The 26,709-nt window shown below is 40.8% G+C and overlaps 1 protein-coding gene and 1 long non-coding RNA gene across 4 annotated transcripts in view; one reads left to right on the forward strand and one right to left on the reverse strand.

Annotated features, from left to right (window-relative positions):
- CDK19 (cyclin dependent kinase 19) overlaps positions 1-26,709 on the forward strand; it is a 134,349-nt gene that overhangs the window by 93,445 nt on the left and 14,195 nt on the right. For 2 of the 3 annotated variants that reach the window (XM_020805348.3, XM_078385056.1), the window contains exons 7-11: positions 20,185-20,328; positions 20,457-20,526; positions 21,504-21,576; positions 25,493-25,590; positions 26,387-26,465. In XM_020805348.3, coding sequence (XP_020661007.3) covers positions 20,185-20,328; positions 20,457-20,526; positions 21,504-21,576; positions 25,493-25,590; positions 26,387-26,465 — 464 coding nt within the window. The remainder of the gene's footprint in view (positions 1-20,184; positions 20,329-20,456; positions 20,527-21,503; positions 21,577-25,492; positions 25,591-26,386; positions 26,466-26,709) is intronic. The other variant, XM_020805351.3, reaches the window with a different exon arrangement.
- Positions 4,637-8,031, reverse strand: LOC144586597 (uncharacterized). Its single transcript, XR_013541512.1, has 2 exons — positions 6,655-8,031; positions 4,637-6,579 (listed from the first exon to the last, which is right to left on the reverse strand). It is a non-coding gene; the product is annotated as an uncharacterized LOC144586597 (long non-coding RNA).

Raw genomic sequence — 26,709 nt, forward strand, 5'->3', positions numbered from 1 at the left:
AAATGCCATTTCTTTATGCAGTTAGACCAGATGCTAGGATTGTGTTACCCTTCTTGATCAAAAAATTGTCATCCACACTACTGTATGCAACCAGGACCCCAAGTTTCCTTTGTGGATTTAAATAATTTTCTCTCTGCCTGACTTAACGTATTAGAGCTGGATTGTGGAATTAGATGTGATACTTGTAAATTTGGAGTTTTTTTTTTATTCTACCAAATAAGTGTTGCTTTTTATTATAAATAATGAGCATTTCTCTTTAACGAGTGATAGACTTGCTATCATGACAGTCGTTTCATTTTTTTTCCCTCTTTTTGAAATATAATACCCTGATATTATATTGCTACTGCATGTAAAGGTTATTTATGCTGTATAATATACTGTTGAGAAAGAACTGGAAGATTAAGTGGAGAAGTACTTGAAAATGCATATAAACTCCTTAAAAATGCAACTCCAGAAGTCCATCCATAGGATGGCTAGAATTGAGGCAGGTGGTTGCACCAGTATTAATCGCACCACTACGAATTACCAATATATGGTATGGAGCAAAATAGTGCAATACTTGTAAAATACTTGTAGGTGTTGCTTTTAAAAGTGTTATGGTGTATATAGGAAAGTAACAGAAACAAAGATTGTTGGTGTTCTCTATTTTTGTTACATTTGTGCCCAGAATCAAAGGTGAATTTGCTTCATCTACTACATTGTCCCAGATATGAAATACAGTAGGTTGCTATGAAAATTTAGTATCACTATAAAAAAAACATCTGGGCATGTTTGACAAATAGAAAAATCCAGTGAATTCTCAATTAACAAACAAAAAAATTTGAAGAATGTCCTGGGTTGTAGTTATTATCAAAAGATAAAAGGGTTCCATGCATATGAAAAGCCAAAGAAGGCACAGTAAGATTTCATTCACAGATGAATTTTGGGGATCAATTTGACACAAACAAACAGATGTGTATGCTAGGATAGTGATATAAAGATTCAAGCAAAGGATAAAAATTACAGTCATAATAATTGTTTATATGCCTCCCTGAGTGCAGGCTTGCCTCTAGCTTTATGAACAAAAAAATTAATGAATTAATCATATAGCAGAGGATCATCTTTTCATCTGTGAAGTGCTTTTTAGTTGGACGTTCTTTCTATGGCGTGATGTAACTTTCAAGCTATAGCTTGAACACAACGTAATCCACATAACCTTCATAAGAGCTGTATCATTTAGTAACATGTCAATGAATCATTTTGTGGTGCGGTGAGGTTTTTTTGGATGTTTAGTATAAAACGGGAGAATGTACGATATGTATAGCAAAGTAACATATCGAGTATGTACCTGTGATGTGATATTTAGATAGATGTAGGTAAATAATCTCACTCTTCAGCAGAGCTTTCAGTCAGAACAGTTTACAAAAATGATAATACACAAAATTAAAATGTTAAACATTTCTCATTTTGAGAGACAGGAGAATACATGTTTTAAAAAAACTTGGGAGAATGTATTTGTGTGAGCCAAAAGAACAAGAATAACTGGGAAGAGCATGGCTGATGGGGTGGAAAGGCACTGGGAGGTTCTGGAAAATTAATGAGGTCACACACTATTCTTCAAACATGTTCTTCAAACATTTTTCTGTGTATAAGATGCCCCCATGTATAAGAAACCCACACACACTTTTCTAACCCAAAATTAAGAAATTTTAACTTTGGGTATTCAACCTCTGGGGCTCAGAACACTCAGACATTACAAGTCCTGTTGCATCTGAACACTGCCTACATGCTCCAACTCCAACGAGGCATGTTCCAATTGGTTTGTTCAGCATCAGTTGACACCAGTTACATAAGGCTCATGATTGGAGGAAGCTAAGTCTCCTGACTGTAGGAAGCTAAGCCTTCTGATTGGAGGCAGCCTGTTCGCAGAGGCAACGTATGGGCCGTTTTGTTCTCTCCTCAGCTTACTTCCATGTATAAGACAATCCTCAATTTTTAATCTAAAGATTTTAGATAAAAGTATTGTCTTATAAACAGAGAAATATGGTAGGTTGTCCATTAGAGTGATTGAAGCAATCTATATGTAAACCAGGTTTGAAAACCAGATTGAAATGGCTCCAAGAGAAACAGGAATTACAGTATTTTTCCGTGTATAAAACAATACTTTTTCCTAAAATAATTAAAGGAAAAATTGAGATTTGTTTTATACTTGGAAGTAAGGGGGGAAGGATCAAGCGCTTTGATCCCTGCTTTCCCCCTCTGTGTTTTGCAAAGAAAATGGAGGGAGGGAAGCGATTTCTGCTTTCTCCTTGCATTTTCGTTGCAAAATGCAGCTTTCCCCCTCCAGGTTTTACAAAGAAAATGGAGGGGAAAAGCAATTGCTGCTTTCTCACTACATTTTCGTTGCAAAAAGCAACTTTTCCCCTCCGCATTTTCAATCTATTGGACATCTTTGCTATACAAAGCTACACACTCTTCAGTAGAGCTGTCTCTTTTTTTCTATATATGCTTTATCAAAAAATAACCATTTAATAAAATTATTTCTACTGCACCTAGCTTTCCTACATGCCTACTGTATGTAGACCTAACACTATAACTCTCTTTTCCTGATCTGGAGCCTTCTAGTATTAGCGTCTAAATACTGTGCTCTTCTACAAATGCTTTTTGCACATGCATTTTCTTTTTGAGACTATTTTTGCTTTTCTGATTAGTTTTTGCACTTGTAAATTCATTGTTCTGCTCTCCCTAGTTTGGATTACCTGGAACTTCTACATGCTCATCCCCTATAGATAATTCATTCAGAAACATTATGCTTCCCAGCCTTTCCCCCAGGAGATCAATTTAAAAGCTGGCATGCCACTTTATTGATATTAAGTGCCAGCAGTTTAAGTGGAACCTATCTTTTTGAACAGGTAGGACTTGTTTCAAAATGTTTCCTAAACTCTTCCCTTCCAACACTGCTGGTTCATCCAGACAAACTCATTTGTGCCTGTTGAGTCGACCCTTTAGGTCAGGGCCCCCCAACCCCCGAGCTGTGGACCAGTCTCGGTCCATGGCCTTGGAAGGACCGGGTTGTTGGGACAAATGAGCGGTGAGCAGGTGAGTGGCGAGTGAAGCTCCGATTCCTGTCAGTGCGCTCCTGTTAAGTTCTAATGCCGCTGCTGATCTAACAGGAGGCGGAGCTTCGCTCCCCACTCCCCTCCTGCTGCTGCTAGATCAGCTGTGCCTGTGGCTTTAGAATCTAATAGGAGCCTGTGCTCCTATTAAGTTCTAAGCTGCTGCTGATCTAACAGGAGGCGGAGCTTCAATTTCAGCTCATCTCCTGCTCCTGCTCACCACAAGTACCCCCCCCCCCCCAGTCCTTAGGAGAATGGCCTTCAACTAAACCGGTCCCTGGTGTCAAAAAGTTGGGACCCACTGCTTTAAATAGAAACAACACATTTGAAAATGTGACCTTGAGAGGTCTGGATTTCAAGATACAGTTATGTCCCTGTCAGACTTAATCCTCCAGGGAAGAGCGCTTAGAGCCCCATTGCCCTACAAATGTGGAAGAGCTGGCTGCTCCTGTAGACCTAGGGCCCTCAGGGGATGCAAGAGACTGCATTTGCAGATGGAAGAGGCTCAGCTCCAGGCTCAGATGAGGAAGTTGGCCCCACTCCCAGGCTGGAAAAGCAATGCAAAGATTGGCTAAAGGCAGTATGAAAGTGTGTCCAGCTCTGGAGAAAGTCTCATTACAATAGAGGCTTTCTCATGAGTAAGTGAGCCTTGGATCTGCTCCCAGTAACAGCAGCATGTAAGCAAATGGCTCCTAAGCCTCAGTGCCAAGAGTGAACTGTAACACAGTTTGAACTTGTGCCTTCCAAACCTTACTGCTGGATCCCTTGTTGGCATGACCTCATTGACCTAGAACAGTGGTCCCCAACGTTTTTAATGCCAGGGACCGGTTTTGCTGAAGACCATTCTTCCAAGGACCGGCGTCAGTGAAGGGGGGGCATGGGGGGATCCGTGCAGCGGGTACCACTACTAGGGGGATTTTTTAAGGCAACTTTTAAACAAAACACATTTTAAACCAAACTAAGCACCTTTTAAACCCACCCACCAACACCTTGGGAATGATGACCTCTGCTGTAGAGGGAGAATATGTTTTTCCCCCAGTATGAGTTGTTCCTCTTCTCAAAGTTTTTAAACAATTTGTCCCACAGCAAGAGTCTTCCACAAAAAGTGCCCACACATTTCCAATCTGAAGGATCAAAAATCAAGTTTATTTTCTACAGTCTTTTAAATACACAGTGGAAGTGAAGAACAGATTTAAGGAACTAGACTTGGTGGACAGAGTACATGAAGAATATGGATGGAGGCTAGTAACATTTTACAGGAGGCAGCAACAAAACCATCCCAAAGAAACGGAAATGCAAGAAAGCAAAGTGGCTGTCCATCAAGGCCTTCCAAATTGCACAGAAGAGAAAGGAAACAAAATGCAAAGGAGATAGGGAAAGTTACAGAAAATTGAACACAGACTTCCAAAGAATAACAAGGAGAGACAAGAGGGCCTTCTTAAATGAACAGTACAAAGAAATAGAGGAAAACAATAGAAAAGGAAAAACCAGAGATCTGTTCAGGAAAATTGGAGATATTAAAGGAACATTTTGTACAAAGATGGACAAAAATGGAAGGGACCTCACAGAAGCAGAAGATTCAAGAAGAGGTGGCAAGAATACACAGAGGAATTATACCAAAAAGATCTGGATGTCCCGGACAACCCAGACAATGCAGTTGCTGACCTTGAGCCAGACATCCTGGAGAGTGAAGTCAAGTGGGCCTTAGAAAGCCTGGCTAACAACAAGGCCAGTGGAGGTGATGGCATTCCAGTTGAACTATTTAAAATCTTAAAAGATGACACTATTAAGGTGCTACACTCAATATGCCAGCAAGTTTGGAAAACGAAGCAGTGGCCAGAGGACTGGAAAAGATCAGTCTACATCCCAGTCCCAAAGAAGCCAAGTGCAAAGAAAGCTCCAACTACCAGACAACTGCACTCATTTCACACACTAGCAAGGTTATGCTCAAAATCCTACAAGGCAGGCTTCAGCAGTATGTGGACCAAAAACTCCCAGAAGTACAAGCTGGATTTTGAAGGGGCAGAGGAACTCGAGACCAAATTGCTAACTTGCTCTGGTTTATGGAGAAAGCCAGAGAGTTCCAGAAAAACATCTACTTCTGCTTCATTGATTACGCAAAAGACTTTGACTGTGTGGACCACAGCAAACTATGGCAAGTCCTTAAAGAAATGGGAGTGCCTCGTCACCTTATCTGTCTCCAGAGAAACCTCTATGTAGGACAGGAAGCAACAGTTAGAACTGGATACGGAAACACTGATTGGTTCAAAATTGGGAAAGGAGTATGACAAGGCTGTATATTGTCTCCCTGCTTATTTAACTTATATGCAGAATACATCATGCGAAAGGCCGGACTGGAGGAATCCCAAAACAGAATTAAGATTAAATGTAATGAGAAGAAATTGACATACTGGAAGAAATATCAACCTCAGATATGCAGATGATACCACTCTGATGGCAGAAAGTGAGGAGGAATTAAAGAACCTCTTAATGAGAGTGAAAGAGGAGAGCACAAAAATGGTCTGAAGCTCAACATAAAAAAACCCTAAGATCATAGCCACTGGTCCTATCACCACCTGGCAAAGAGAAGGGGAAGATAAGGAGGCAGTGACAGAGTTTACTTTCTTGGGCTCTATGAGCACTGCAGATGGTGACAGCAGCCACGGAATTAAAGACGCCCGCTTCCTGGGAAGAAATCGATGACAAACCTAGACAGCATCTTAAAAAGCAGAGACATCACCTTTCTGACAAAGGTCCGCATAGTCAAAGCTATGGTTTTTCCTGTAGCAAAGTATCAAAGTGAGAGCTGGACCATAAAGAAAGCTGACCCCCGAAGAATTGATGCTTTTGAACTGTGGTGCCCTGGACTGCAAGGAGAACAAACCTATCCATTTTGAAGGAAATCAACCCTGAGTGCTCCCTGGAAGGACAGATCCTGAAGCTAAGGCTTCAATATTTCGGCCATCTCATGAGAAAAGAAGACCCCCTCGAAAAGACCCTGATGTTGGGAAAGTGTGAAGGCAAGAGGAGAAGGGGACGACAGAGGACAAGATGGTTGAACAGTGTCATCGAAGCTACCAACATGAATTTGACACAACTCCGGGAAGCAGTGGAAGACAGGAGGGCCTGGCGTGCTCTGGTTTATGGGGTCACAAAGAGTCGGACACAACTAAACGAATAAACAACAACAAAGAGAGGAACTTTGTTGGATGTCAAGTACTATGCAGCTGATTGCTAAATTTAGATACATAAGATTCTAAAACGCCTTTTTAAAACAACTCAGTGTTTGCCTCTCCATTCCAGTTTTTTTCCCCAAAACATACATTAAGAACACAATGTTGGCATCAGTACAAGAATACAAAAGGAGGATGAGAAATTTCTCAAGGTTATTGTCCAGGATGCCCCCTATACATATACATAACAGCACTAGCTGTGTAATCTATCAGCTTCAGCAAAAAAACAACACACACTTAAACAAAAACACCTATCTCTTTGATACCCATACATTGCTTAATTATAAGTACTACCTGGGACAGATCAGTCTCATAGAAAAGAATACTGGGGAGAAGGGGCAATTCATTACCTTCTGTATTCCCTTGAGAAGGCTTGGGAAGGCACTGAAGACAAGGGATTAAATTTCATTTTATGGCTACCAAAAAAAGAAAAAAAAACACTAGGGAGTTCCAAGCAGCTATAATGGAGGGAATAGCACAGAGACATATGGGGAACCAGACTAGTTTACAACCTCCAAGGCCCCACTCTCCCCCAACTCAGCTGTAAGGATTACTCAGGTATTCATATAAGATAACCCCCTTCCCCTTCACACACAAACAAGGCAAATATATACAAATGTACATATACAAATGCATATGTATACACACAGGTAGACAGAGAAACAGACAGTCAGCTACTTTGTAGGTAGGTAGGTAGGCAGGTAGACAGACAGACATGCATAGACTTTCCAACTTTTAAGAAAGGATGTGGTTTGAAGGCAACAAAACCAACCATTTCAGCAGAAGGAAACACACTTGCTGCACACTCCCCATCTCGATTTTGATCACTATGATAACAGAAAAGGTTCTTGACCCCCCCCATACCTTCAGTTCCTTCCATTTGATCAAGAGGAATCCACAATCCAGAATCTCTTTCCTAGTTCTTTTAGTCTTTTAAAAAATATCTTAGCAGGCAAGTGAGGGGAGAACTAGCACAGTAAACCCTCGAAAGTAAAAAAGTGATTCTCTCGCTCTTTCTCTTTTGCCTAGTAAGGGGGGAAATAAGGCACAAGGAAATGAAGAGGGGGAAGAGTGGGGGGTGCCTGCAAGAGAGGAAAAAGGGGAGGAAGTCAAGAGGAAGAAGGAGAAAAGGCAGGAAAGTGAGAGGGGGAGACACAGATGAGGGAAAGAAGCAGATCGTGCAAAAATGAAAGTGAAAGGGGGAGAAGGGCGGCAAGGCTAGGCACGGAGAGGGAGATGCCGGGAGAAGCCCTGAGGAGAGGCTGAAAAGGCCCCAGGAAGCTTTTACTCCTAGGTAAACCCCCACCAATTTCCCCCACGGAAGCTGCGACCTCCAGCTGGCCCTGCCTGGGGAGGCTATGTTGATAGGGCCAGCCGGCCGGGCAGCCCTAACGAGCTTTGCCCAGACGGAGCGAAGGGAGGCAAATAAAGCAGAAGAAAATGAAGAGGGGGAAGAGTGGGGGTGGGAGATGCCTGCAAGAAAGGAAAAACGGGAGGAGGTCAAGGGTAAGAAGGAGAAAAGGCAGGAAAGGGAGAGAGGGAGACACAGACGAGGGGGGAAAAGCAGAAGGTGCAAATATGGAAGTGGAAGGGTGGTGGGGCAAGGCGCAGAGATGCCCGGTGAAGCCCCGAGGAGAGGCTGAAAAGGCCCCAGGAGTCTTTTACTTCAAAGTAAATTCCCCCCTCACGGAAGCTGCGACCTTCCAGCCGGCCCTGTGTGGGGAGGCCGTCGCGTCGCGCAGGCAGCCCTAACGAGCCTTGCTCGGGTGGTGCGAAGGGAGGCTGAAGGGCTTCCTCTCCTCACGAAGAAGCCCTGGATGGCTCGGGTGTCGCTCCTGGGCCCATAGGCAAAGCCTCCCAACCCAACCTGCTGAGGAGACCATGGGACCAGCAAGAGGCTTGCGCCGTGGCCCTGGCCGCCTGCTTGCCTGCCTGCCTGCCTTCCCTCATCTACCCACCCACCGACCCGGCGGCCCTCACACTTAGAACAAAAAGCTCATGGCGCCGGTGGCGGCAGGGACCCAACAGAAATAGTTTCAGCTTGGCCCCGTGAAGGGTTGAGGGAGCGCTCACGCCGGTGCTGGCACGTGTGTGCCTGGGCAAAGCAGCTGTGGGGAGGGGAGTGCGTGCGGGGGGGGGGGAGAGGCATCTCTTCACGGACCGGTCTGGCTCAGACAACGGACCGGTGGTGGGTCGCGGACCGGGGGTTGATGACCTCGGACCTAGAATGTTGAATATTGTGCCTTGTGTTTGTCCCTCATTGGATTCTTATTATCTCTGCTGGCTACTGATCTTAGATGATTAACTCTGGCAGATATACTGATGCCACTGCTAAGACCTGCTTGGTTGATTGCCCAGACAATGTAATTGTTTGGTCTATGAAGTCTTATCCCTGTCTATATGCTTCTGTGACATTTGTTGGCAGGTAAGCCCAGGAAGCAGGACACAACAACCTAAATTGTATTTCCAGGGACCATGATTATAGTCCCTGATATAATTGGTGCTATTGTGTTCCCTTCTATGATATACCAGTCTCTCTAGACGATGTGTGATGTTTTCTGTGTTCTTGGTGGACAGAGAAGTCCCATTCCACCAACATATCCATCACAGTTCCAATATTCTTATGTTTATGATTATTAAATCAGTCACTGGTAGCTGTCCCTCCCCCTGCAGTCCTATAGCCATGTCTTTCATGTGGCAAGGAATCAGTCTCTCTCTCTCTCTCTCTCTCTCTCTCTCTCTCTCTCTCACACACACACACACACACACACACACACACACACACACACACACACACACACACACACACACACTCTCTCTCTCTCTCTCTCTCTCTCTCTCTCTCTCTCTCTCTCTCTCTCTCTCTCTCTCTCTCTCTCTCTCTCTCTCTCTCTCTCTCTCTCTTGCAAAAGCATTTCAACCCTTTCCCAAGATTTTTGGGCTTTCCCACATGACTACCACATATGGTAGAACGGACCTTCGTTTTGTTTACTTCTCCAACTGAGGTTTGAAATTTTTATATCCATTTTGGCTAGTTTTGTGGGAGTTATATGCCATTTGTAGAACATTTTGTATATTTTTTCTTTAAATGCTACTGACTTAGTAAGTTTTATATTGTTTTTCCATATTTGTTCCCACTGATCCAGACTTACATTGTGCCCAATATTCTGTGCCCACCTTATCATGCATTCCTTAACCACGGCATCAAAATCTAATAAAAATTATAGAGAGCTTTAATATGCTTGTCTTTGGTATCCAGGAGGATTCTGTCAAAAGGAGGATTTTGTCAATGGGAGTATTGTCCATATAGAAACCTTGTTCCTTATCTTTACTATATCTTGAAATTTATTGAGAATGTGACCACCAAGCCATATCAGATCTCTGCTCTATTAATTCATCTTTCTTTTTCAATGCACTGTCTGGTTTTAGTCCTTCTCTATATCTTAAGGTTTTTCTCTCAAGTTCAGAAAAGAAAATGTATCCACCAGTGTTACCCAACATGGTATTTTGACATACATCTGTGTTTGAATTTTAGTCCAAGACCATAGTAAAGATTTTCTCAAGGTATGATTATTAAATTGTTTAAAATCGTTCACTCTGCTGTAACAAAGAACGGCATGCCACCCCCATTTCAAATCATGACCTCGCAATTTTAACAGTCTTTGATTTTCCAATAAAATCCAGTCTTTGATCCATATTAACGAGGCTGCCCTGTAATAGAACAGCTAGTTTGGGAGACCCATTCCTCCTCTCTGTTTCATATCCTGAAGTGCCTTTGATTTTATCCTTGGTGTCTTCTCTTGCCAAAGAAACTTAGAATAGGCTGGATGAGTTTTTAAATATTGATTGTTTCAAAATTACTGGAATGTTTTGAAATAAAAAGACGGACTTTGGTAGGATATTCATTTTAACTGTTACAATCCTGCATATCATTGTTAATTATAGATTCCCCCATCTAGTCAAGTCTTTATTTCTTCCATTAATTTCAGGTAATTATCTTTCATTAAGGTACTTGGGTTTTTTTGTAACGTTTATTCCAAGATATTTTACTTTCTTTCTCTCCTGGAAGTCTGTAAGATTCAAGAGGTCATCTATTTCTTTATGTTGCATATTTTTGGATAGAATTTTTGTCTTTCTATGGTTTATTTTCAGTCCTGCCATTTCTCCAAACACTTTTAATTCTTTCATAAGTGCTTTAGTTGATTATTGTGGCTTGTCTACCACTACAAGTAAGTCATCTGCAAAGGCCTGTGCTTTAAATAACTCACCTCTAATTTTGAGCCCTTTGATTTTATCAGAAATTCTTATCTGTTGCATTAAAATTTCGATTACTATCAAAAACAGCAATGGCGATAATGGGCAACCTTGTCTCATGCCTTTTTATATTTAAATTTCTACTGATAGATATCTATTCTTATTTTTGCTTTTTGATGGGAATAGATTGCTTTTATATTGTTGATAAAGGATTGGCCCACCTCCATTTCTTCTAATTGAAATATCATAAAGTTCCAGTTTATGTTATCAAATGCTTTCTTTGCATCAATAAAGAACAATGCTGTTGATGTTTCTGGATGTGCCTTATAGTATTCCAGGAAGTTTATGATATTCCTCACGTTATGTCTTAAATATCTTTTTGTGAATTATTGTGATTATTGCTTCCTTCCATGTATTCAGTATCATTTTCTCCTGTTGATTTCATAAAGTAGTTTCTTAAAAGGTAAAATCAATATTTCCTCAAACTTTCTATAATACTCTGTACTAATCCCATCACTTCCTGGAGATTTCATAAGTTTTTGTTTAGAGAAAACAGTTGAAATTTCATTCATGGAGTATGGTTGTTTTAAAATCTCCTATTGTTGTTTGGATAATTTCATTTTTCTCACCTGTAAATATCTTGATCTTGGGATGGCAATCCCTTCTCCGTGTAGAGTGCTGTATAGAATATTTCTACTTTTTAATAAAATCTTTAAAGTTTTTAAAGTTTTCACATGCTTTATTCTTAAGACTTTGAATGCAGTTTTTGGATATCTCTCTCTCTTCAGTTTGTATGCAAACAATCTTCCTGTTTTATTGGTGTTCTCAAAATAATTTTGTTTCACAGATTTCAGTTTGATTGCAATATCTTCTGTCAAAAGAGTAATTAGTTTATATTGTGTTATTTGAATTTTCTGTTTTATTTGCGCTGCTCATGGATTTTTTCCATTTGTTTTTCTAAATTTACCAATTCTTTCTCCAAATTCTTCTAGCTTGCCTCTTTTGACTTCCTTCTTTTTGCTCCAAGTTTTATCAAAATGCCTCTAAGGACCACCTTACTGGTTTCCCATACCATCTGCATGAGCATTCCTTTGGTGAATTTCCTCTGAAAATAGTCCTTTATTTCTTCCTTTACTGTCTTGGTGATTTCTTCATCTTTAAATAATTTTGTATTCAGTTGCTGCCACAGTATTGTCTCCCACTCTAATGTTATTATACAATGGTCTGATATTGTTCTAGGAATTATTTCTGTCCTCACTAAATTCCTTATCCATATTTTTGGAATCCATAAAGCATTGATTCTGGACCAAGACTAATGTCTATTTGAGAAGAAAGTATATTCTCTATATACTTATAGAGAGTTATAACTGATGAGGTTCCAGTTACAGTAGTTGCTCTCTCCCTCTCTCCTTACAATTGTATTTTCATAACATTTCATAACATTTTTATTTTCTTTTTTTGGATCTTTTAACTTTATTTTATCTAGGGATACATTATTTTATGGTATTGCAGAGATGAAGTGGGCGTGTTTCAAGCTGTTTTACAAGTATTAGCCCTGAACCATCGGAAGTTGGACTTAATTACTTGATAGTTATAATTACATCGAGTTTCCTACTCTCAACAGAGCTTGTTTTCTTAGAATTTAGATAAGGAGAAGTAGCAACAACTTCCCTTGCCTATTATTTTTGATGCCTTGGAATCATAAGGATCCTCGGCGTTTTGGTGTTTACACAGCTGGGCTGTTCTTGTGAGGAATTCCAACAGATGTGAAAAGCAAGGCTTGTTAATGAGTGGAGTTTAGCTATGTTTACTAGAAAAGCCTATAAAGCCTTAGGCATTAACCCAGTGTTTGAGAGTATTCCTTTGAATCTGAAGAAACAGCAACTGAAAATTACACATTTGCTGCTAAGAGAGAGGTTAGTGAGGAGGAAGTGGATCCAGTATACACCTCTAATTTCAACCTAGATTGGACTTTGGACCTTAAAGGCTGTACACAAGACTCTATAAGAACTTCTGTTTCACCCAGTCTAGCACTGGAGCTGCATTTAGCTGATACTGTAATAACATAATACATGCTTCTGCTGATCCCCCTGCTACGGCAATAAAGCAAAATGAGGGGAAGTCTAAACCTCAGCCGGACTCTTTTCAATGTTTTACTCAGATAGGAGTTGATGAGATCGACCCTGCCATCCAAAGAATAATAACTTACAAAAGAGAAAACTTACAGACAGAGGCTCCTTCTCCACTGTTAAAGACCAATACCAATTCTAAAGATACTTGGTTTGAGGAGTTTTTTCAAAAACAGCTCACTGAACTGGCTTGCAGCAACCAAGTAGAGGGATCATCCTCAAGTTATCAGTCATCATTTATACAACCATAGGAGTTGGATTACAATACAGCCGTATTGCACAGCTGTCTGCTCATGGTGTCTAAAGAGCTAGCCTATCTCCCTTTTTCTTTTTCTCTCTCTTATTTTTCTTATTTTCTTCCTTTCCCATCTTGGACTCTGTGATTAATCTGGATTTTACCTTAGTTTATTTTTATGTTATATGTAAACCACCCAGAGTAGACACATTCTAGATGGGTGGTATATTTTGTTGTTTAGTCATTAAGTCATGTCCTCCTCTTCATGACCTTATGGACCAAAGCACGCCAGGCCCTCCTGTCTTCCACTGCCTCCTGGAGTTTGGTCAAATTCCTGTTGGTAGCTTCGATGACACTGCCCATCCATCTCGTCCTCTGTCGTCCCCTTCTCACTTACCTTCACACTTTCCCAACATCAGGGTCTTTTCCAAGGAGTCTTCTCTTTTCATGAGATGGCCAAAGTATTGGAGCCTCAGCTTCAGGATCTGTCCTTCCAGTGAACACTCAAGGTTGATTTCCTTCAGAATGGATAGGTTTGTTCTCCTTGCACTCCAGGGGACTCTCAAGAGCCTCCTCTAACACCACAGTTCAAAAGCATCAATACTTTGGCGGTCAGCCTTCTTTATGGTCCAGCTCTCACTTCCATACGTTGCTACTGGAAAAAATCATTGATTTGACTATGCGGACCTTTGTTGGCAAGATGATGTCTCTGCTTTTTAAGATACTGTCTAGGTTTGTCGTTGCTTTCCTCCCAAGGAGCAGGTGTCTTTTAATTTCATGGCTGCTGTCACCGTCTGCAGTGATCATGGAGCCCAAGAAAGTAAAATTTGCCTCCATATGATGGGACCAAGGGCCATGAGCTTAGTTTTTTTTCTAATGTTGACCTTCAGACCATTTTTGTGCTCTCCTCTTTCACCCTCATTATGAGATTCTTTAATTCCTCCTCACTGCATATCTGAGGTTGTTGATATTTCTTCCGGCAGTCTTAATTCCGGTTTGAGATTCCTTCAGTCCAGCCTTTGGTATGATGTATTATGCATATACGTTAAGGGTGCTGCCCTTTGGGATTTGGATGTAGACTGATCTGCTGCGTTTTCCAAACTTGCTGGCATATTGATTGTAGCACCTTAACAGCCTCATCTTTTAAGAGTTTAAATAGTTCAACTGGAATGCCATCACCTCCAATGGCCTTGTTGTTAGCCATGCTTTCTAAGGCCCACTTGACTTCACTCTCCAGGATGCCTGGCTCACGGTCAGCAACCACACTATCTGAGTTGTATGGGACATCCAAATCTTTCTGGTATACTTCCTCTGTGTAATCTTGCCACCTCTTCTTGATGTCTTCTGCTTGTGTGAGGTCCCTACCATTTTTGTCCTTTATTATGTCCATCTTTGCACAAAAGATTCATTTAATATCTCCAATTTTCCTGAACACATACCTGGTTTTCCCCTTTCTATTATTTTCCTCTATTTCTTTGCACTGTTCATATAAGAAGGCCCTCTTGTCTCTCCTCGCTATTCTTTGGAAGTCTGCATTCCATTTTCTGTAACTTTCCCTATCTTCCTTGCATTTTCTTTCCCTTCTGTTCTCTGCTATTTGTAAGGCCTCCTTGGACAGCCACTTTGCTTTCTTGCATTTCCTTTTCTTTGAGATGGTTTTTGTTGCTGCCTCCTATACAATGTTACGAGCCCCCATCCATACTTATTCAGGCACTCTGTCCAACAAATCAAGTTCCTTAAATCTGTTCTTCACTTCCACTGTATATTCATAAGGGATTTAGTCTATATTATACCTGACTAGCCCAGTGGCTTTCCCTACTTTCTTCAATTTAAGTTTGTGTTTTTGTATAAGAAGCTGATGATCAGAGCCACAATCAGCTCCAGGTCTTGTTTTTGCTGACTGTATAGAGCTTCTCCATCTTTGGCTGCAGAGAACATAGTCTGATTTCAGTATTGCCCATCTGGTGATGTCCATGTGTAGAGACGCCTCTTGTTTACTAGAGTGGACAACCTCATAAGGTCTTAAGACCTTTCATGCCCACCCTTGGAGTTGGCAGGGCCACAGCACTCGTATGCCGTCCCCCCAATTCATTTTAAAAGTTTTTAAATGGAAAAAGACCCCTCATACACTCTGGTGGCTGAATAATTGAGGGTGAGTGGGTAAGCAAGGGTGCTATGGGTGAGAAACACGACAAAGGCGCCTCTCTTGTCTCTTAGGAGGCACATGAGGCCTTTTTGAGCACATTTGTGTTTTATTTTTTAATTAAAAATTGTTTTTGGTGTGTGTTTGGATGTGTGTTCCCTGGATGCAGTATTTGAATTTTTGTGAGCTGAATGTAGCTCATGGGCTACAGTTTTTCCTCTTCTACTTTAAAGGAAGGGGATTCTTCTGTTAATCTTATGAAATAAAATAATCCTCAAAAAGCTCTATAATGTGGAAGTCCTAAGGTCAACAGTAATAGGATACTGGCTAAACTGTTAAGTCTGCATAACCTTCCCAAATATGTATGCAAAAATAACCCTAACTTACCAAAAGAAATACTTTGCTATCAGGCTTGACTTTGTGTGATCAGAGCCACAGTCAGCTCCAGGTCTTGTTTTTGATGACTGTATAGAGCTTCTCCATATCTGGCTGCAATGAACATAATCAATCTGAATTCATTATGCCCATCTTGTAATGTCCATGTGTAGAGTCGCCTCTTGTGTTGTTGGAAAAGAGTGTCTGTGATGACCAGCTTGTTCTCTTAACAAAACTCTATTAGCCTTTGCCGTGCTTCGTTTTGAACTCCAAGGCCAAACCTACCTGTTGTTCCTTTTATCTCTTAACTCCCTCCTTTAGCATTCCAGTCCCCTAAAATGAGAAGAACATCTTTCTTTGTTGTCCGTTCTAGAAGGTGGTGTAAGTCTTCATTGAATTGGTCAATTTCAGCCTCTTCAGCGAAAGAGCCTCTTCAGCCTCTTTACCGATCTTCACAAAGCGATTTTCGGCCATAGGGGCCATCATTAAGCGATCGCATTAGCGATCCAAAAAAGCGGATCGCTATGCGATTTCGTCGTTATATGGTGCACTCGTTAAGCGAGGCACCACTCTATCTATCTATCTATCTATCTATCTATCTATCTATCTATCTATCTATCTATCTATCTATCTATCTATCTATCTATCTATCTATCTATCTATCTATCTATCTATCTATCTATCTATCTATCTATCTATCTATCATACACACACACACACAGAGAGAGAGAGAGAGAGAGAAACCATCCAGTTCCTAAGCAACATTCAGTTCATAGTTCATCATTGATGCAAATTCTGTCTTGTAGAGTCTCCCTTTGATATAAGGTCCACTTGTTTGTAGCTTCTTCAGAGTCCATTCAGTGTTATTTATAATCCAGTAAAATTTGTAATCCAAACAGCTCTGTCAGCTTTTTCTAGTCCCTCTCTCATCAGTAGCAGAACAGCTTTCCATTTGATCACAGTTCAACCAAATAACCATAAGGTAGCATCGTTGTTACCAGGCAGGTCTTGTCAGAGATCAGACTACCAAAAAGTTATTTTCGGGGTCATTCAATACTTCCAGAACAGCAGACAAAACAACAGGAGCGACTTTTTCTCAACACTTCCCCCTCTAGAGCCAAACTGCAAATAAATGTAAGGGAGGAGGGACAAAGAGAGCAAAAGAAAGAAAGAAAGACCTATCCAGACTCTAGGACTTTTAAAAGCAGGAAGGAAAAAACCAAAAAGAAAAAGAGGTCCGAGGATCCAAAACGAAGATAGGTAGGGATGTAGTATCTAAATCAGGGGTCTTAAACATGCAGCCCGGGGGCCATTTGCGGCCCGCCATATGATAGATAGTCTATGGCCCCTGCCTTGCCTGTCTCCCCCCGAAGCACCCACGTGTCCTCTGCTGTCCAGAGTAAAAAAAAGCCTCGCCTCGCTCTCCAGCTCTCTCCCAAGACAGCACCTCTTGCACCCTCCATCCGGAACTGCAGCCTGCCAGCCAGCCCACTTGTCTGCTGGCTGCAGTTCTGGATGGAGAGTGCAAGAGGCGCTGTCTTGGGAGAGAGCTGGCAAGTAAGGCACGCTGCCGGCCCTTTTCCCCGAGCGCCCGAGCAGCCGCTGAGTGATGCCTGAGAGCGGAGCTCGCGCCTGTCCTGTCCTCGAAGAGCGCCTCCAACAGCGCCTCCAACAGCAGCTGCCGCTGCTTCTTCCAAGGAAGTGGCTGTCTGGCTCTCTTTCTCTCTCGGAACCCCCAGCACCAGCCTGGCCAGCGGCCACCTCAGCACCTGGTGGTGCTTCCTCCTCCTCCTCTTCATCCTGCTTCAGCCGCCTCATCTCTGGAGGCTGCCTAGACTTGCCTCGCAAAGTTTGCTCCTCCATCGTGGTGGGGGTAGCTGCTGCTGAGTGAGCCTTTTTTTGAGGGGGGCCTTCAGAGGAAGGTTGCTGGACCTCTGTGTGTGCGTGCGTGTGCATACACACACCTGTGGGGGGACCGCCCCGTTCTGTTTAATTTCGCAGGTACTGATGGGGGCTTTTCTCCTTTGGCAAGGTGATTCTGTGAGGTTTTTAAAAAAAATATGTCGTACCCTCCCCCCGCTAGGCAGTCGCCGGCACCCCCTCCCTTCTCCACTTATTCGTCCTGCTGGTGGTGGTGGTGGTGGTAATGAAGAAGGAGCCGGAGGGGGTCGTGGACGGCAACGAGGGCTTGCGTGCCCCTCCTTCTCTTCCTCCTCCTCAGAGCCCCAGCCGGGCTAAGGAAACTCCTGGGCGGTTTCCTCGGGCTCTTGCTCCGCTTGGCAGAAAATCTGATGCGGCCCAGCCTCACCCAGACTCTGCCTCCAGCAGCCCCCAGGTAAATTGAGTTTGAGACCCCTGATCTAAATACTCTTTATTTTCCTCTTGTTCAATATTGTCCTGTGAAATTGTCTATGTATGCAGTAGATTCCAGAATAATTCAACATTGGGACAAACTTTAGTACAGTACTTTAAAAATAAGACTGGTGTGCTTTATCGTGTGTGTGTGTATATTTAGCTTGTATGCATGTTTGTGTGATGTGTTAGAAATGCGTCAGAACAGATAATAAGTCCTCTGAAAATACTGAAGAACTAAAGATATGAGCAGAGAACGAAAAATTGCTCCATTAAGTGCTTCCCAAATTAACAGGGTGGTTGTACCTCTTTCTAAGTAATGTTCCTCCTAAAGTCTTCAATCTAATATATACATGCCAGCTGTAGGTGTAGGTGACGCAGGGCATGATTAGCTAGTTGAGATTTTTACTGATACTGTGTTTAGTTAATAAGAGGTTTAGAAATAGTTTCATGCTTTCTGGTATGAGAATATTTGGCTTGAAAATTTTGGAAAGGAGGATAAAAAGAAATCTGGAACCCTCCAAAAGATTCGGGGGTGGGGTGGGGTCTTTACAGCACAAGCTTCTTCCAGCAACTGCTGGCTGGTAATTGCCCATGCCATGGAGTGAAACAGTGTTGCTCCACTCTTAAAGCTTTTCATAGTCTTAAGCTTTAGGGGGGAAAAGCTTTAGGGGGAAAATGGCACCTAACATTCATAAAATTATGAACAGTACCATGAAAAGTGGCAGAGAGACATTTTCTCTCTCTTTGTGAACACTAGAATCCAGTGAAATAGACAAATAAATTCAAAGCAGAAGGAGTGCTGCTTTGCATAGCACAGCAATATGAAATTATATGTCAGAGGTATGCTTGCCATTTATATATTTTTTAGTTTAATGTTTTTTGCATGTTTATTTAGAAAAGAACTTCTGTTTTCAGTGAGGCTTTTTCATGTGAAAGTGCAGAGCTTGGAAATGTTTCATTTTGGATTACAATTCCTAGAATCCTTCTGCCATCATAGTAACTGGGGAACTAACTTTTCAGAGTTTGAGGGACGTTCATGTAGAATAGCAGCATGAAGCCATTTTGAACGTAGCATTAAATAGATGTATGTGGGATAGGTCTACAGAGAACAGCCATGACTCATGGTAGTTGAATGTTACCTCTGAGTTCTAAGGCAGTAAACTTAGGAATGACAGTGGCTTTGAGGCAATGGAGGAGGGATGTTGCTTTCCTTTCCCTTGCAACATGTTTGTGATTTTTTTTGGAATTGTGTAATTGTTTTCACATATCTGTTCTACTTTTCACATACCTGTTCTCCAATAGTCTGATTTGGGAAATGACTCTGTAGGTAGGGTAGGGATAATCTACTGTTGGCAGTTACTCCCTCTACAAAGGAGTGTGAAAGATTGTAGAAAACTGTCAGCCTTACTAGTACTCATTACAGCATTATACAACAGTTGTTCAAGATTTGGGAGGGGGGAGTAGCTTCTTCTGTCTTTGAGGAATATATGTGATTTCCATAAGAGAAATAGTTGAGATAAATTTTAATTTTGGACTGCGTTCAGTAACATATTTTGTTTGAATTCATGTTTACAGGAGGTTCTGGGGTTTTTTATGCAACTCTTGGTTTGTTACTTCCAAAGACTGGGATTTGGATTCAAGATGTCCAAAAGTAGATGAGAGAAGTTCCTCCTTTTTCAGTTCAATAAATTAGTCAAAATGTTCTAATCATCTTAACATTTTAATTTGTTTTTAATTTTACCTACATTTCATGTACATTCCTAATTTTAAATTGTTCATTGCTCTGATATGAATAAAGAAAGGAAGGAAGAGTTCAGTAAAGTAACTAATGTATTTGTATTTTTAAGTTGGGAACTTTTTGTCTTGTTTACATTTGGAGTTGGTCCTTTACTGTATAAAGCTCACTTAAGTCAGTGGCAAAGTGTTCTTCGATAGGAATGAATCTCACACTACTAAAATCACAATATCTGTGAATATGTATTAAAAGACTTCAAAAATACTATTTATTTACTTCCTGATTCTGTAAATAATCTTTGAAAAAAATCAGTCTGTACTCTATTCTCCTATGTAGATTTAGTCTTCCTTTTTAGAATCAGTGTTTTTACTTACAAATTTTCAGTTTATTTTCTGAGATGTATACAGTATAATGCATTTTATGTAATTAACAAATCTGTAATCACACTGCAATATGTACTTGCAAATAAAATTTACTATCTGTTTTTTCATCAATTTATTATAAAACTTCATTTTTCATATACACATCTGCTATCTCTTTTAATGTCTCATTTTGTGATGAACATTAAATAATCATGTTATAGTGGAAAAAATTAGGACATTTACATTTAATATCTGATCACATCCCTAGATATATGGGCCATTGGCTGTATATTTGCTGAATTATTGACTTCAGAACCTATCTTTCATTGTCGTCAGGAAGACATCAAAACGAGCAATCCTTTTCATCATGATCAACTCGATCGCATATTCAGTGTAATGGGATTCCCTGCAGGTAATTCCCCCCCCCCCAGTATATTAGTTATTTATATGTATGTAAGGCTGGGGAGTAAGCAGATATTACAATGTACATATACAGTCTTCTTATATTTTTAAGATTTGCAATCATTTTTCCTTCCCAAGATAAAGACTGGGAAGACATTAGGAAGATGCCAGAATATCCTACGCTACAAAAAGACTTTAGGAGAACAACGTAAGTGATATATATCTAGAACTAATAGTAATTAGACTTTTAATTTAACTTTTACAACATAATTATTGGGATTCTCTGTTTAGGAGCCTCATTCAGATGTGCATTGCATGTTTTAGTTGTGTGTGAAACCATCACAGCAACTTTTGGCCATTTAGTTTCCTCCTCCTGTTATTTTCCTCTTCACGCTAGAGTGAAAATGTGGAACAAACTATTGTTTTCCTGAATATGGGAGATTGGTTTGTGCAAACTAGAAAATTCAGGGGAAGTAGGAAACCACTTAATTATAAATGGCATCTGAAAGCTTTATATTTCCTCTTCACATGCAGGGAAGAATGAAATATGCATACTTAGAGTTTGCCAGAGCAGATCTCATAATATTAAATGGTGGCTTATTTATTTATTTAAAATATCTGTGTCCTACCTTTCTTCTGCCATAATTTTCTTTGATTTTGATTTCTGCTCCCATTTTATTTATAATTATTTGTATTGTGTTGTTTTGCTGTATTTGTTAGTCTCCTTGGAACCTTCTTTAAAGATGCACAGAAAATTCAGTGAATAAAAAATAAATGTATGTATGTTGTGACAGGCTAGTCCTCGATTAGTCCATCTCCTGGTTTGTGTTGACGGATCCCAGAATAGAATGCATTTCATCATCCATTTTTAAAACTAGTTTAAGTAAAGAGGACCAACATGCCTGTGACGTGAAGGCTACTACCTGGCTAGTATATCATAAAATGCAGTGTGTGGGCAAACCGCAGGCCAAGAACAGGGTCCTCGTGCTGTGGAGCTCCAGGGTGACGACAGGAAAAAAAAACTTTTTAGAAGGCATTTTCTGTTGCTCAAAGCTTTTGGTATTGTAATAAAACGTAGAGTGTTACCTACACACACACACAAACTAATGTATATGGTATATTTTCTCTTTATTTTTTTATAGTGTATTACTTTTTTGAAAGTTTTTTCCCCATTTCCTTTCGCAGATATGCCAATAGTAGCCTCATAAAATATATGGAAAAACACAAAGTCAAGCCTGATAGCAAAGTATTTCTTTTGGTAAGTTAGGGTTATTTTTGCATACATATTTGGGAAGGTTATGCAGACTTAACAGTTTAGCCAGTATCCTATTACTGTTGACCCTAGGACTTCCACATCATAGTGCTTTTTGAGGATTATTTTATTTCATAAGATTAACAGAAGAATCCCCTTCCTTTAAAGTAGAAGAGGAAAAACTGTAGCCCATGAGCTAGCTACATTCAGCCCACAAAAATCCAAATACTGCATCCAGGGAACACACATCCAAACACACACCAAAAACAATTTTTAATTAAAAAATAAAACACAAATGTGCTCAAAAAGGCCTCATGTGCCTCCTAAGAGACATGAGAGGCACCTTTGTCGTGTTTCTCACCCATAGCACCCTTGCTTACCCACTCACCCTTAATTATTCAGCCACTAGAGTGTATGAGGGGTCTTTTTCCATTTAAAAACTTTTAAAATGAATTGGGGGAAGGACGGCATAGGAGTGTTTGTGGCCCTGCCAACTCCAAGGGTGAGCATGAAAGGTCTTAAGACCTTATGAGGTTGTCCACCCTAGTACACAAGAGGCGACTTTATACATGGACACCACCAGATTGATTATGTTCTCTGCAGCCAAAGATGGAGAAGCTTTACACAGTCAGCAAAAACAAGACCTGGAGCTGATTGTGGCTCTGATCCTCAGCTTCTTATAGAAAAACTCAAGCTTAAACTGAAGAAAGTAGGAAAAACCACTGGTCTAGTCAGGTATAATCTAGACTAAATCCCTTATGTATATACAGTGGAAGTGAAGAACAGATTTAAGGAACTCAATCTGTTGGACAGAGTGCCTGAAGAAATATGGACGGAGGCTCATAACATTGTATAGGAGGCAGCAACAAAAACCATCTCAAAGAAAAGGAAATACAAGAAAGCAAAGCGGCTGTCCAATGAGGCCTTACAAATAGCAGAGAAGAGAAGGGAGATAGGAAAGTTACAGAAAATAGAATGCAGACTTCCAAAGAGTAGTAAGGAGAGACAAGAGGGCCTTCTTAAATGAACAGTGCAAAGAAATAGAGGAAAATAATAGAAAGGGGAAAACCAGAGATCTGTTCAAGAAAATTGGAGATATTAAAGGAACCTTTTGTGCAAAGATGAACATAATAAAGGACAAAAATGGTAGGGGCCTCACACAAGCAGAAGACATCAAGAAGAGGTGGCAAGAATACACAGAGGAATTATACCAGAAAGATTTGGATGTCCCAGACAATTCAGATAGTGTGGTTGCTGACCTTGAGCCAGGCATCCTGGAGAGTGAAGTCAAGTGGGCCTTAGAAAGCATGACTAACAACAAGGCCAGTGGAGGTGATGGCATTCCAGTTGAACTATTTAAACTCTTAAAAGATGAGGCTGTTAAGGTGCTACACTCAATATGCCAGCAAGTTTGGAAAACGCAGGATTGGCCGGAGGACTGGAAAAGATCAGTCTACATCCCAATCCCAAAGAAAGGCAGTGCCAAAGAATGCTCCAACTGCCATACAATTGCACTCATTTCACACACTAGCAAGGTCATGCTCAAAATCCTCCAAGGTAGGCTTCAGCAGTATGTGGACCGAGAACTCCCAGAAGTACAGGCTGGATTTCAAAGGGACAGAGGAACTGGAGAAAGCCAGATAGTTCTAGAAAAACATCTACTTCTGTTTCACTGACTATGCAAAAGCCCTTGTGGATGGCAACAAATTATGGCAAGTTTTTAAAGAAATGGGAGTGCCTGACTACTTTATCTATCTCCTGAGAAATCTATATGTGGGACAGGAAGCCACCGTTAGAACTGGATATGCAACAACTGATTGGTTCAAAATTGGGAAAGGAGTATGACAAGGCTGTATATTGTCTCCCTACTTATTTAACTTACATGCAGAATACATCATGCAAAAGGTTCTACTGGAGGATTGCCGGAAAAAATATCAACAACCTCAGGTATGCAGATGAAAGCACTCTGAAGGCAGAAAGTGAAGAGGAATTAAAGAACCTTTTAATGAGGGTGAAAGAGGAAAGTGCAAAAAAATTCTAAAGAGAAAAAAAAACTAAGTTCATGGCCACTGGCCCCATCACCTCCTGGCAAATAAAAGGGGAAGATATGGAGGCAGTGACAGAGTTTATTTTCTTGGGCTCCATGATCACTGCAGATGGTGACAGCAACCACAAAATTAAAAGACACCTGCTCCTTGGGAGGAAAGCAACGACAAACCTAGACAGTATCTTAAAAAGCAGAGACATCATCTTGCCAACAAAGGTCCGCATAGTCAAATCAATGATTTTTTCCAGTAGCAACATATGGAAGTGAGAGCTGGACCATAAAGAAGGCTGACCGCCAAAGTATTGATGCTTTTGAACTGTGGTGCTGGAGGAGGCTCTTGAGAGTCCCCTGGAGTGCAAGGAGAACAAACCTATCCATTCTGAAGGAAATCAACCCTGAGTGTTCACTGGAAGGACAGATCCTGAAGCTGAGGCTCCAATACTTTGGCCATCTCATGAAAAGAGAAGACTCCTTGGAAAAGACCCTGATGTTGGGAAGGTGTGAGGTCAAGAGGCGAAGGGGACGACAGAGGGCGAGATGGATGGACAGTGTCATCGAAGCTACCAACATGAATTTGACCCAACTCCAGGAGGCAGTGGAAGACAGGAGGGCCTGGCGTGTTCTTGTCCATGGGGTCACAAAGAATTGGATATGACTTAACGAGTAAACAATAACACCCTAGTACTAACTTAGTGCATGGAGCCTTGCATTAGTGAATTATCAGATGTGAACTATTACAAAACATTTTTATGGGGATGCATCCTGTAGCACAGTGGTCCCCAACCTTGGGCCTCCAGATGTTCTTAGACTACAACTCCCAGAAGCTTTCGCCACCACCTCTGCTGGTCAGTATTTCTGGGAGTTGAAGTCCAAGAACATCTGGAGGCCCAAGGTTGGGGACCACTGCTGTAGCAGATCTTACTGGCTCAGAATTGGTGAGGTTCACCACAAGCAACTAGCCTGACCTTATTTTGGTACTGAGTACTACACCTATCTATGTAATTATTAGTTAAATTTTCATCCTACTTTTCAGCTGGTGAGCTCAATATATTTAACCTGGATTGCTGGATCTTAGTCTTAGTGTGCTACCTCCACACCACATTGGCTTTCCAGTGAAAATTCAGGTGAATGTGCAAAAATTTAAAGTTGTAATGCATTGAAACATTTACCTTTATTGGCTATTGTCTGCTCATTGTTTTTGATATTGTTAATAATTTCTCTGACACAGAGTGTCAAATTGTCAATTAGTCACAACATTCTAGATTAAATAAATAAATAAATAAATAAATAAATAAATAAATAAATAAATAAATAAATAAATAAATAAATAAATAAGAACTGACATGTTATCACATCAGATAAAAAGCCTTGTGGTGCAGTGATTGAACTGCAGTACTGCAGTAAAACCTCAGCTCACAACCTGAGTTCAATCCCAATGGGTTTGGGTAGCCAGCTCAGGGTAGACTCATCCTTCCGAGGTTGGTAAAATGAGTATGCAGTGTTGTTTGCATAACTATGTTGTAAACTGCAATCTCAATACTTGAGATTTCTACAAGTATTGGGCTGGGCCCTTTATATAAGACAATGTTGCAATATATGACAGTCACAAGGGAGACCCCTGTGTTTTATTTATTTTTTTCCTCAAAAGTTCTTCCCACCAACTTCTAAAGGCAATCTAAAGGCACAGCACATGTTTTATTATACTGTGCTGTGCTATTTTCTGTAACAATAATCAGTACAACGTGTCTTTTTTGTGTAGAAAATAATTTTTCTTTGAGCTTGTTTCCCTTTAATGTTGGGCTTCATTTTGGCGTATATGCAGTGAATCCTAAAGCAATGTTAATTTAAGCTTACTTCTTCTAATACACTGTGCAGCTTCAAAAACTTCTTACTATGGATCCTACAAAAAGAATTACCTCAGAGCAAGCTTTGCAGGATGCTTACTTCCAGGAGGACCCATTGCCTACATCAGAGTATGTATTTCTTATTATTTGACATTTCTACCTTTCCTTAGCGGTACCTTTCACTCTCTGTGTCCTAAAGTGAATATGCTGGCAGATTTCCACCCTTCGCCAGAAGTTCAGCACGCCACCCGAAAACTTGCTGCATTTGTGAGAGTATCAAGGCAGTGGCTGTAGTGGGAAGAAGAACTTGCCCTTAATGGAAGCCATTCCACTCACAGAATGATGCAGCAGGATCCAGCTCTATGTAATTACTTAAATATATAGATTTTTGAAAGAGGCTAGTAGCCAGAAGTCTGTCCTGCAGAATCAAAGCCACATTTTATTTCTCCCCTTATTGAAGAAGCAGTCAAACAGATATAGGCCTTATCTCTGAAGGAACTACTTGAGGAGTGCAGGAAAAGAGATTCCCCTGTAGTTCTCAAGAAAGTTAAGGAAGATGTCAGGCCTAGTGTCAAGGATCTGGGCTCTCCAGCATCATCTCTAAATGCAAACAAGTTGTTAGCTAATCCAAACAAGGACTTGAAGCAAGGGCGGGAATCATGCAGCCAACAAGAGGCTTTGGTTTCCCACAGATCTCTCCATGTTTTTCTCAGCCCCAAATTTCCCCCTTGGGAGAAAGGAGGAAGCTTATCAAATCTTCATTGATTCAGTGGGCCTACTCTAGTGCAATTTACTATGCTAAGCAACACCATTTTGGCCACTGTGTCCAAATGAGGCTATGAACATCACAGTTATTTTAAACAAATGTAATGTTGCAAATTATGGCTCAGTGATGTAACTTAGTTTTGCTCCTCCTCTGTTCCAGTGTTTTTGCAGGCTGCCAGATTCCTTATCCAAAACGAGAATTTCTCAATGAGGATGAACCTGAGGAAAAGGGGGATAAGGTATAGTTCTGTGACAACTTTGTTTCTCAGAGAGAAAGCTGACAGAACATAGGGGCTAGCACTGAAATACTCATTCTTGGTCAAAACTACTCCAGTGTAATGTCATGGGACACTATTGAAAAGGGTACAATTTGCATGCATGACAACTTATAAAAACCCAGAGTACTTTATATTGAATAATGTTCAGTAAATTTAGACACTGTTAACAACACGTGGCTGGAGGAAGACAGAGAAGAGGCCTTAA

The sequence above is a fragment of the Pogona vitticeps genome, chromosome 1 (assembly GCF_051106095.1).
Source record: "Pogona vitticeps strain Pit_001003342236 chromosome 1, PviZW2.1, whole genome shotgun sequence".
Lineage (NCBI taxonomy): Eukaryota > Metazoa > Chordata > Lepidosauria > Squamata > Agamidae > Pogona > Pogona vitticeps.